The 12,112-nt window shown below is 39.7% G+C and overlaps 1 protein-coding gene across 13 annotated transcripts in view; it reads right to left on the bottom strand.

The window, feature by feature from the left end:
* kiaa1109 (KIAA1109 ortholog) overlaps positions 1 to 12,112 on the bottom strand; it is a 63,449-nt gene that overhangs the window by 46,339 nt on the left and 4,998 nt on the right. For all 13 annotated transcript variants that reach the window (XM_017426156.3, XM_037977961.1, XM_017426160.3 and 10 more), the window contains exons 4-22: positions 11,012 to 11,090; positions 10,871 to 10,935; positions 10,356 to 10,527; positions 9,412 to 9,493; positions 9,113 to 9,306; positions 8,418 to 8,497; positions 8,102 to 8,252; positions 6,899 to 7,055; positions 6,404 to 6,482; positions 4,804 to 4,895; positions 4,608 to 4,725; positions 4,358 to 4,513; positions 3,616 to 3,713; positions 3,232 to 3,416; positions 1,594 to 1,700; positions 1,223 to 1,455; positions 927 to 1,145; positions 687 to 824; positions 153 to 329 (exon numbers count right to left, since the gene is read on the bottom strand). In XM_017426156.3, coding sequence (XP_017281645.1) covers positions 153 to 329; positions 687 to 824; positions 927 to 1,145; positions 1,223 to 1,455; positions 1,594 to 1,700; positions 3,232 to 3,416; positions 3,616 to 3,713; positions 4,358 to 4,513; positions 4,608 to 4,725; positions 4,804 to 4,895; positions 6,404 to 6,482; positions 6,899 to 7,055; positions 8,102 to 8,252; positions 8,418 to 8,497; positions 9,113 to 9,306; positions 9,412 to 9,493; positions 10,356 to 10,527; positions 10,871 to 10,935; positions 11,012 to 11,090 — 2,582 coding nt within the window. The remainder of the gene's footprint in view (positions 1 to 152; positions 330 to 686; positions 825 to 926; positions 1,146 to 1,222; positions 1,456 to 1,593; positions 1,701 to 3,231; positions 3,417 to 3,615; positions 3,714 to 4,357; positions 4,514 to 4,607; positions 4,726 to 4,803; positions 4,896 to 6,403; positions 6,483 to 6,898; positions 7,056 to 8,101; positions 8,253 to 8,417; positions 8,498 to 9,112; positions 9,307 to 9,411; positions 9,494 to 10,355; positions 10,528 to 10,870; positions 10,936 to 11,011; positions 11,091 to 12,112) is intronic.

Below are 12,112 nucleotides of genomic sequence, written 5' to 3'. Positions count from 1 at the left end.
AATTCATAAATCTAATCCTTGGATGTGGTTTATGCAAAATCTTTAAGCTGTATTTTGAATCCACAGATTATCTAAAGATGCAGGAAGTAATCTTTGTATTTCAAACTAAATATATCCTTTTACTCCCACATTAGCAGGCTAAAAGAACCCACCTGAGGAACAGTGACCCTGCCAGTGAGCGCTCCAGCCTGCATGTCGATGAGCCATGCATACTCCAGCGTGTCGCTTCCCAGAGGAAGGCCCTGAGCCGAGAACATAGCATGAGCCCTCATCTGCAGCCCAGACAGACTCAGGTGTCCATCTCTCAACACTCCATCTGCTGTGGGACGCTGAAGGCAAAAAAACAAAACACATCAACACATCATCACTTTAAAAAACACAAAAATACCTAAAGTGATATGATTATCATTCTTTTTTTTTCCAATTTTGATGGTATTTTTTGTCTGTTGCTGTGTTTTCTTCCCACTGAATCACCATTTCAGCTTCCAAATTAAAAAAAAAACTGTTCATCTTTTCTTGAGTCATCTAACATCTGAGGTCACAGATTCTGTGTAAAAAGCATCGCTGAAGGTTTCAGAAACAAACGTTTCCTCATGACTGCAACAGTTGCCCTTCTTGTTTAAAGATGCTTCCTAATAATGTTTAAAGTGTTTGGAGTCAAGCAGCTGTGAAGGTGGGGATTCTACCTGGTAGTTGTCACTGACAAAGATGTGAATGGGGGACAGAATCATCTGGAGCATCGTCTCCTTGTAACCTTTTTTCATCTCGAAACAAAGCCGCTCCAAGAAGCCTGATGGACCCTCAGGACCTTCACTGCTGCAGTGCTACAAGAGCCAAAAAATGTGCATCAAGTTATTGTCGTAAATATTTAACCCTTCAGTGATGGAACACTAAATAATGTTGTTAAAAGGAGCGATCAGATTTACCACTGGCAGTCGGCCGTGGACTTTGTAAAGGTTGATGAGCACTGTGATGTCCCAGGGTCGCAGGTCAAGCGGATGGATGTCTGGGGCTTCCTTCTGTTCGCTGTCCTCCATTCCCAGAGGAGACCAGCCGAGACCAGAGGACGTAGACGCAGACAACACAGGGCTGGACACGGCCTCCTCAAAGTCTGTATACATATCATCCTCCCCGAAATAGTTTTCCTGTGGGATTGATAGAAAGATGAGTTTTAAAAGTTCTTTTGAGGTTTGTAATCTTTTAAAGTTTATTACTGAAGGACCTTGATGGAGATTAGGGTTCGCAGCAAGGGCCCATAGAGAAGAATTTGAGAATCCGGTGACATTTCCATCTCCACGTGAAGTCTGTCAGGGGGCAGCTCTGATGGGTCAGTGGCAACCCGACTGTGGGCGGCTGAAGCAGATGTAGAGGTGTAGTGTGGCGGGGCGTTGTGGGGTACAGAGGGGTGCTCTGGAGGTCTCAAAGCTGACAGCATGGACTCCTCCATCTCAGACACTGGATCATAATCCACACAGAGAATACACAACATTATATCATACAAACCAGATCAAAACACGAGAAGCAACAAGCATACAGCTCGAATCTTCCACATGGTTTGTAGAGAAACAAAACAAATTAAGGCTGTGAGCTCACATGACTGTTTGAGCTGCTCATCTGCCTTCTGGGGATAAATGGGGTGCCAGGTGTAGTCAATGATGAGCAAGAAGTTTGGCACGCTCCAGCAATCCACCCAGCCAGCTCTGACGTAAATATGACAAAGATGTACACTCAGCACGCAGTTCTAATGTAACGCTGCGTCATCATTTCAGGAGGCTTTTTCACTTCATCACTTGCTTCATGATCCGTTCAAATGGAGGACATACAATAAAGGGAGCTGGGAGCGAACGGGTCATGCCTAATTTCTCTCCGGCACAAAGTGCGCTGGTCTGGAAAGTATTTGATCATAACCTCACGGGAGAGACACGGCTCTCTCACAGCGGTACTTCAGTAGAGCGCGGGGACACGAGGTTTAATACAAAATAACTGATCTGAATGTGGAGTTTTCAGGCATTGGGTTGACATGATTATTTGTGAATTTTCATCTCTACGGGGGAACTCACAGTGCGATGAAATCAAGAACAGCAGCTAAATTTTCTCCTTGTAAGAGAGGGCCTAAAACAGGCATCTAACCTGGGATTTATATGGAACCCCGAGTAAATGAAGATGCAAAGACAAACATCTTTTTGGAATACTTTTTGAAAAGTAAACATAGAGAGCCTAATAGAAAGAAGGAACAGTAAGTTTGCAGCAAAACAGTGGCAACGGTGCAAGAGGCAAAGGCAAATAAATTACAAACTGCAACTATTATTATTAATACTGAAAATGTCACGACAGAGAAAACAGCCAAAATTATAAACTAATAAGATCATCGCCTCACGGCAAATCACATTCTGTTGACCTTAAAGTGAAAGGCAACGAATGGAGCTTCTTTAATTGGAAAGTTGTATTTATTTAACTGCCAATGCAATGTCCCTTTTTATTTTATAAACAGAAAAAAGAAAATTATTAGTCTGTAACTACACCCCGAGAAAAGCTCCTCGGAAAAATGAAGAGCTTAAAGAGCTGAGTTAATTGTCAGATAAAGTAGAAAGTAAAAGTTCCTCGTAGCACTTTGTTTATGATGTTATAAGAAGATTTTTGCCTTTAAAAGTTCATGTAGCCCTTTGAATTTGCCCTACTTCTCCATACTAGACTAATCTGTGAGGGTGTTCAGATTCATTGTTATGAATTTGGCTGTAAGTGGTCAGCTCTGACTCCTCTGTTCAGGGTTCCAGACCACGACCAAAGTTGGTCTGGACACCTCCGAAAGTGTCTGAGGGAAACGTTTTCAATGCACAGTGAGAGACTTCAGAGCTGTGTTTAGCACTATCTGAACAAAACCAGATAGCTAAAATACGCTTTAAACAAGAAGTCTGAACAACCTCTGAGATACATGAGTGTCAGGAGTGAATGAAAAAGAGGACAGGAAGGGCAGTAGGTGGCAGAACTGAAATGGGATAGGATCCTTAAAAGATCTTGTCAGGTAAAATTCACTTATTAGATTTATTTTAAAGCACAAACATGGATGTTTCACAACTAACAGTCACTTCAAATTACTGTACCTCCTACTGCCTGGGCAACATTTCATTTCTACCTTAACATAATGTAGATGTTTTATGATGCTGAGTCATCGAGATCTTTGTCAACACCTTCACTTTTTGTCCACATGAGGAGAGAAATAGTTTATCTCACTCTGCGTGGGTGATGTTCCTCCAGCGGGATTTGGTGGGTTTTGGAGGAGGAGCTCCTTGATTTTCCCCTGACATGAACATGTCCGGGGGCAGTTTGATGTTCTGGTAGTCTTTGGCCAAGGTGAGGAGTGGGTAGCGGCTCGGGTGGCACTCTGGCAGGGACAGTCGCATGTCTGTGTCTTCCGCCTGAAGACAGAGCAGAAACATGTGCACAAGTTCAAAAAGGTCCATTTTCATACGGCTCAATCTGAAAAATCTGTAACTGCACAAAAATATCCAGCGAGTTCAGTCAAACTGCAAAAAGGGATAGAAATGAAACTTTGAATTCATACAAAATGGACGCTTTTATTTTTGGATTAACACATTCACGTCAGCCAGGACTCACCTTCAAGCTGAAGCGGGTATGGCAGGTGGTGGGAACGAACTCATTGAAAGGCAGAGTGAAGTCTATATTGAGCGTCTCACCACAGGCTGCCAGGTACACTGCAGACAATCGATGATGCAATTGATTAGTCGTCCTGCTTCGGGATTAAAGACGTGTACACGTACTGTACAACACATCATGTCTTAATAAAGGCAAAGTAATCTGTAAGAGCGAGCAGCTTCCAGTGTTAAAGAGTCTTTAAAGTATTGACAGCTTTTACATCATGATGTGAACACATACAGAACAACACAATCGTTATATAGATTTTTTTACATTGTGCAGCAGTGGAGATACTTCGTTTTTCCAGTTTATAAAACCAAAAATAATGTTTTTATGCAATTTTATGTTTAAAAAACTTAGTAGCTTGATGAAAATGGTGTAAAAATTACAAATTATTTTCTTTATTGTGACATCTGAACATGTATGACTTAAAATTAAAGTATAATTTTAGAAAAACTCCTATATAAATGATTATACTATTTGAGAAATGTGTCACAATCTGATGCTGTCATTGCCACTGTATATGTACTTCTCTAGCTCTAATTTTCTGATCATCTGCTGAAAGTCAGTAAGTGGCCACCCACTGAATGTGGTTTATTAGTTAAAGAGTGTTTGCAAATAAAAAGATTGAATCTTTGCAATCTTAGGGTGGCTGCAGTTGACCAGGCTGCTACATTTTCACGTAGCAGAGGATCCATCTCACCATTCTCCTGCTGCTTGGTGGAGCAATCGATCCAGTTGTGCTGGTTTGCTGCCCAGATCATCTCAAACTGATGGAATAGGATCTTAAACTTCCAGGAATAGGGCACAAAGGAGTAGATATCAGGGGCGCTGTCACTTGCCCAGTCCTTTATTAGATCTATAAAGACAGAAAGAGCAGTCATTTCTTTAACCACTAACAATAATGCTAAGATTCTGATATATGCTGTTTGTTTTAGGATCGCTCCACTCACCAGTGAAGAAGTTTTTCTGAGCATAGATGAAGTGGTATGTGGCCTTGTAGACCTCGATCTCGCACTGCCACGACTGAGGCATGTTCCACACTCGGGGGTAGCCGACTATCACATGGAACTAAAGCAAAAGGCAGGAACACACTTTCCCTGTCACACAAATTCAGGCGTACTGAAAAGCCATCCTCCTGCTACTTACTGCCAACATCTCAGCCTCCAGGAGAGTCCTGTACTGCATGCTGCTTGTGGTGTCCACATGAAGCAGCTGACCTTTAATGGTGGGAGAGTAACCTGAGGGCAAAAAAAAAACGAGAAGAGTTCTTGAAAATTATTTCTTTTAGCAACAAAAACTGAATCCTCACCACATTTCTGAGGACAGAGGAGAGCACTGACTTATGACTAACAAAATGTTACCAGCTCTGTGAGATAAATCACTGCAGAAATCTCTCAAATTGTCTGTGAAACTGCTGCTGGCTTTAAATTTTTATTTGAGTTGGTTTAAAGTAATCTTTTTACTGTATTACTGGTGTGGAGAGCGTTTGGTTGTTCTGTGAGCTCCTGTGGAATAAAACCTCCTCGCGGTTTATTTACTGCAATGAGGTAGTAAATATTCTGCAAACCTCATTGCAGAATATTTACTACCTTTGTTTGCTTTAAGAGCACATAAAGACAACAGAATGAGCTTCCTCTGGTCCAAGGAGATGCAGTGCTTTAAGTTTCCCTGTAGCTTCATGTCAGTTTTGTCTCTTCTGTCCAGCTAATAGAATAAATGGATGACACTGTTGTGCAGATCGGTTATGAGAACTGGTTGCATGCTTGTCGCCTTGTGGAATACAGAGTAACGCTTTCCTGAAGCTCTGAGCAGATGGATCATCGACTGGCGGCTCAGCTGAGGCTGAATAAAATGAGTGTGAAAGTGCAGAGATGTGGGCAGGCTATTAGAGTTACCAGCTCGGAGGAAAATGGTGTAAAAAAAAAAAAAGGGCTGAGCTGGGAAGAAAAATATGCATTCAGGGTTTTTTTATTTTCTTTTAAAAAAGAAAAGTGGGCAACATAAAAAACAAATGTAAATTCTGCATCAGTCACAGTTGTTTTGGGGCTTTTGATATTATAATAAATAAACTTGTAAACAGAACAAAACATGTTAATTTAGTTATCCATTATAAGGCTAATGTTTAACGCCACAAAATCTATATTTATAATATCAACTTTAAGCTAAATCAATCAATGTTTGATGAATGACATTTATATCATCGCCTGCGTTAATAACAGATGTGTGACATGTCTGAGTTTAAGACAAAGAAGAAGTAGTTTATATGTGCAAAAATAGGTACTGACGGCCCATAAATAAAATGATTGTTACAAACTCAGAGTAGATCTTAGTTAACAAATTAGTTCTTCATTAGTTCTGACTACAGCCATGCTAGGATTCCAAATGTACAAACACACACAACTACATTAAAAATATAAACTTAAACATGTTTTTGAGCTAAAGATTAAATTAATAAGAGAAGTCATTTGAAACATATGCTGATAAAGACCAACTATTCAGAAGAGAGCTGGCCTTTTTTTGTAAATAAAATAAAAACTTGAATTTTTTCGCTTTTAACTCTTTTATCTCTCAGAAACGTCCTCTTTTTCATATATTTGCTTATCTGGCTTTAAATAAAACTCTTCTATCATGGTGGCAGATGATGAGATGCTTCTGTTTTTCTGAAAGATAAACTCGAGGCAGACATTTGCTGAATTCAGAGCTGACGTTTTTACTCTAATCATTTTCCTGTGAAACACACACTTACCATCTTCTCCCACAGTCATGGGGATGTTGACTTCCAGGTAAGAGCCTGCTCCTACATTCACATGGATGGCATTGGTTTCCTAGTAACAGCGATGAAGATGAAGCGAGAGAGAGAGAGAGAGAGAGAGAGAGAAAGCAAACAGACATATCACACAAGATGTCTGATTATTAGAGACGGCTTTAAACCTAAAAATAAGAGTCACCTCGTCTGCTCAAAAGAGGTAATAAAAGGACAATCCTTCTTTCTGTTTCGTGCCATTTTCTCTCTTTATTCAACATGAATTAATGCTGTTTTTCAGTATGCCTTTCCCATCCTTAGCTTGAGTGAAAAAAAAAAAAAAAATCTGCAGTGCTCAAGGAAAAAAATGAAAAAGAATAAAACATGAACCAATATCAATAAGTGGAATATGGTGAGGCATAAAGACAAAGATGAGGCACGCAGCAGCGCGAGGAAGTAAGATCAAAGTGGCTGACAAGAAAGGCAGAAAGAAGTCACCCTGTTTTTGGTGAAAAGCAGATCGATGGTGGCGTCAGCGATGATGTTCATGCGGAGCTCGAAGGCTTGAATCTGCCTGGGTTTTCCTGGCTGCGAAACCTCGGTCACTTTCATGGGCTGATAGTCGGCAGGCAGGAAGAACTTCCAAAGACAATCCCTTAGAGAGGAGACAAATCCAAGTTTATCATCATCCAGCATCTCGATTTGATGCTGTTTAAAATGTACAAGAATGTTATTGTTTCCTGAGCTGAAACTGCAAATAAACTGACGAGTTAAAATAATAAAATCAGATTCTGGAAACTTCAGCCAACTTCTGCCAGCACCGTTAGCTACAAAAACTAAACCTGCTTTCATTCTGTTTGCTTCTTCATTGTTGGAATTACACATCGACATTTATTTGTACATATGGAACAGTCAATTAAAAAAACAAATCATGCAAATTAAAGCATCCACAGCAAAATTAAAACAGCTTTTTGTACGTAAAGCAACGAACACGACGCCATAATTCCAACTGCTGCATGTTTATCGGCCTAAAAGATTAAAAAGTCAGGCTATGTTTGCATAATTTACTGTATCTTCATTGTGTATTAATGGTTAAAAAATAAATAAATAAAAAAATATTAGGCACTTCATGACTGGATTACAAATCAGAGGCCTGCAAAGGGATTATAAAATGAGTATTGATGAATTTAGTTTATCCGGTTTGTGAATAAACCCCAGGAGGTGGAGGCTAGGCAGCTTATGATGTTTATCAAAAGACTTCAATTTACTAACTGAAATGACAATGACTTATCTGACACTGATTTAGAAATGTTCATGTCTAATAAAGGGTGCACAATAACACCAATAATCACAGGCTGCTGACCAGCAGTTAGTAAAGATGCTAACTTAACACTGAAAATGCCTCAGAAAAAAAGAATGAAAGAATGAAAAAGACGTGAAAACAAACAGCTTTACTGCGACGGGTTTTTACTACTGAAAGCTGCAGTGACTCTGAGAGGGCAAACGGCAAAGTGGCAGCACAAATTAACCTGAACAAAATCCATTTCTGACATTTAAAAATCGATTCAGAACCGTCCATGCGATGCATCTAAAAATAGATTGTAACCTCCAGCCCTGCTTTTGGGTGTACTGAACTCATCTGTGATAAGAGCCAGAGAAGTGATATTTCTCAGCACTGATAAAGGCAGATCCTGTGGTCACCTCTGGCGATCTGCCCAGGGGCCGTAGTTGAAATCGGTTCCTTTTCCACAAACAATGTCGAGACCCCAACACGGCGGCAGATCCTGCAGCTGATCGCCCTCGCTGCTCGTCTCCACCTCCTCGGTGCTCTCCTGCTCCGCCGGGACAAGACCTGGATAAAAAAAAAAGACAATACTAACAAACTTTGAAAAACAAAATGAAACTTCCTCAGAGCATCAGCTGTAGAGTTAAATGTTTTAAAATCAGCTTCTCAAACATGAGTTGGGTCGAATTTAATAATAATTTTAGACGTGCAGGTGAACATGAATGAACGTACCGGGTTCATCCTGGTAATAGTAGATGTCAACATCGTTGGACTGCATCACCACAAAGCCTTCACCCATCAGTCTGGGAGGTCTAGATTCAAAAACACACAAAAGTAAGAATTTTATATACACAGTAGTAATAACAAGTATCAATGAAAAGCAGAAGTCCTAATGTTAACTGAGCTAAACACACAAATCAATACATAATCAAAGCCCAAATGAACTTTCAGCAAGTCTTTATCTGCTGTTTAACCTTCAGGAGAGCTACAGTTTATCCTCAATAAACAAAGAAATATTTGCAAATGAACAGATAATCTTTAAGAGAATAATTTTAAATCAGTTTCTTTTTTGTATAAACAGGCACACAAACAAAGACCGAGTTTTCTGCCTTTTTTTTTTTTTAGTTTCAGCTTCACACCATGAATACAGAATAAAACAAAAGGAATGTGAAAGGACTGCAGAATAATCCAATTTTCTGCAGTCATTCTGATCTGACAAAATAAGCACCACAGGATAATCTGAAGTTATGATTGTTGAGACAAGAATTCTGTTTGTACAAATGCATTCATTCCTGATGAAGTTTCTAAATGTTCTTGATAAAGAAATTCTAAATTTTTACATCAAAATGTGAATATTTCGTACTATAACACAGATTTTTAAATAATTTTTAATAATACATATTGTTAAAATGAAACTGATCACTCACTCATCGTTCTGCAAGCCCAGGTAGCGGGGGCTGGGCACCAGCATGACGCGCACGTTCTCCAGAGAGCCTTTGACGATGTGCATGAACTGGTCCAGGTGGCAGGATGGAGGCTTGGTCGCGTACGTCAGGAAGGCGTCCTCAAAGTTCACGCACAATGTCTGGGGCAGATGGTGGTTCCCAAACGCCAAACGTCCCTTTGAGATAAAACAAAGTCAAAAGTCACCATTTCAAAATCTAGAGCTCCATTTTCTCTGCTAAACAAATCCATCAGAGCTGAGTCGAGTTTCTGAGACACTTACAGTGCTGATGTTGACTTTGATGACAGGAATAAGGGAGCGCCACGATGACGTGGGGTCTGGACTTTCTGCTTGGATGTTTACACTGTTCAGAAGACAAACATTAATGATGGGTTTCAGCCAACAGATCTGTATGTCTGCACTCATAAAGCATTTGGAAAAACAGCAAGAAAGGAGTGAGTCTCATCATCATTCTGAATCACACTTTTTATGTTGTGAGCAAGAAATTAAAATGAATTGCTTGGCAGTATTACAATAATAACAACATGGTTTTCAAATAATAGATATTTTACCCAGTTTTCTACACTGATCAGCCATGACATTACGTCCACCCTTACATTAATTACTCTGAGCAGTCAGTTTTATGTCCAAACATCCTCAGAGGACGTCTTGGATTGTCTTATATTCGGATATTAGACCATATGGGCATGTGGATTGTGGACTCAGGTCTATGTGGATTGTTTTCCCCAGAAGTCATTAGATTTTAATTAGTTGAATATTTTGGAAGCCTGAAGTCAAAGTAACATCTACATGAAAGCCAGCATCCAAGTTTTTGTCAGCAGAACACCAAATTGCAGGAATCCGAGCAGCACTTTAGCTGTTTGTGGTCCTAATTAAACATTAAACCACTTCTATATTATATTTTACTTCCAAAGAGGTAAACTCTTCTCTTAATGTCCTAGGTGATCCTGATAAGCAAAGTTCTCCAGGTTTTCTGGAGATCTTTCAAAGTTTTCTTTGGGACTTTGGCTGCTTTTTCCTCAAGTAAAATATTTCAAAATAAGGGATGAGTCGGGACTTTTGCACAGTGAAAGCTGCTTTTAGTACTCAATAGTTTTTTGCTTATTTTAAGCTTCTACAATATTTACCAAATTTGAAATCAATGTTGATTCTTTTTTCTTAAAAATTTATATCTGAAAAAAAAAAAAAAAAAGCCAGATTTTTACTTTTCCAGTGTCTCATTTCTGTCTTCTTGTCCCTTCTCCTCATCCTTGGGCGTCAACAGCGTGGGCTCCAGTCCGAATGTCTCCTGCAGCCGTGCGTAGAGGTCAGTCCGGTTGTAGACGTGAAACTCAAAGCCGTTGACCGTCACGTAAAGCCTGGTCTCTGCCTTTGGATCTGTTAGAGACAGAAGGAGACAGATGAAGGCCTGACATCGGCAGACAAACAGAAATTTGTATAATTAAAGGGAGCAAATTAAAATCCCTTAAAAATAACCAAGAAGTCGTGGCGCATCACTGAGCTAAAGGTACCAATGATGCTCCTCTCCACATTGTATCACAATGGTCTGCATATTGTGGTAAAACAAGTATAAATCTGCCAGAGCAAATCAGGCAAATAAACTCTCACATCTGTCTATTTTACACATTAAAGTTTCCCTTGAAAAGAAAAAACTTTATTTACTGTTAAAGGGGAGCTATTACCTGACAGATGCACGTTTCTCCCTACAAACAGCACTCACCGTGTTGTTTCTGTTTTGGGTTATACATTTTCCACCAACGGAATATGAGAAAACCATCTTGTATCCTGAAACGCACAAAGAAAAATATTAAATGATGAATTAAGCAAAGTGATTGAAACAATAAAGCACAGACAGGATTACCTGATAGACATGTCCTGGTTGATGAAGTAAACCTCTCTGAACATGACTTTCCCTGACAGCACGGAGAAGGAGAACGAGCCTGTGCACAAAGAACACATTTAACATACAAATCAGTGTCGCTTTTACAGGTTCAGAAAACAAAACATTATCCTGGTAAATCTGCTTGGAAGCGATTGGTTTTAATTAAAGACAAACCACTTAATCAACGCATAGAACCAAGCTGTAATTAAGTTCTGTTTTATAACAACAACGTGAAAGCTGTTTTGATTAGGATAATTAGGAATTAGGATTTATTTCAACAAGTATTAAAGAGGCTGACAAAGACAGAAAGATGAAAATGGAAACTGATCTAGTTTTCTATCATTTATCTCCTTTTTGGTTTGCAGCTTCGTTTTTTTTTCCCGTTTTGATTATTCTGACAGAGTGACAGCACCTCATGTTTTATCATTCCAGCTGACACTTTGTCATGTTTGGGGGGGATTTTTTTTTGCGCTGACTGACAGAAAAACAAAATGTGCCAAAATAAAGAATGAGACGGAGCGGAGAAGCTTGTTTTGGTTGATGCTTTCCTGCAGCAAGAATTTTCCCTTAGATCAGTTTGAACCCATTCAGGAATGTTTAATACCTCTTCCTGCAGAAACAGGTTTGTACAGTAAAACTGTTCTGCTTGTGGTCAAAGTTTTACTCTTAAGTTGCTGCAAAGCTTATCCAGACTAAATCTATCAATGTCAACTCATACACTTAAAGGAAATCCAGTCTTTTGTACAGACAGAAATTAAGTCTTTTTCAAATGAGCCACCTTGAACCTTTTCTCCCAGAATTGTCCTAAACCACCAACATTTCTTCTAGCTCTGGTTTGTTGGGTTTTGGGTCTGAGGTTCAGGGTAGATTAAGGAGATTAACTCTGCTGATTCATGTCACTTCTCCTCAACACTACACTGCTGAAGCGTCAGATGGCTTCCAGAGCGGGACAGGAAAACAGGAAATTCAGACCAACACAGCATCCATCCATCTGTCTGTTCGTCCTCTTTACCTGCTTTTCCCTTTCTGGGTCACAGGGAGCTGGTGCCTGTCTCCAGCAGTCCCTGTGTGAGAGGCGGG

The sequence above is a fragment of the Kryptolebias marmoratus genome, linkage group LG10, assembly GCF_001649575.2.
Source record: "Kryptolebias marmoratus isolate JLee-2015 linkage group LG10, ASM164957v2, whole genome shotgun sequence".
Taxonomy (NCBI): Eukaryota; Metazoa; Chordata; class Actinopteri; order Cyprinodontiformes; family Rivulidae; genus Kryptolebias; species Kryptolebias marmoratus.
The sequence above is the reverse complement of the archived record's forward strand: the minus strand, read 5'-3'. Positions and strand labels throughout refer to the sequence as shown.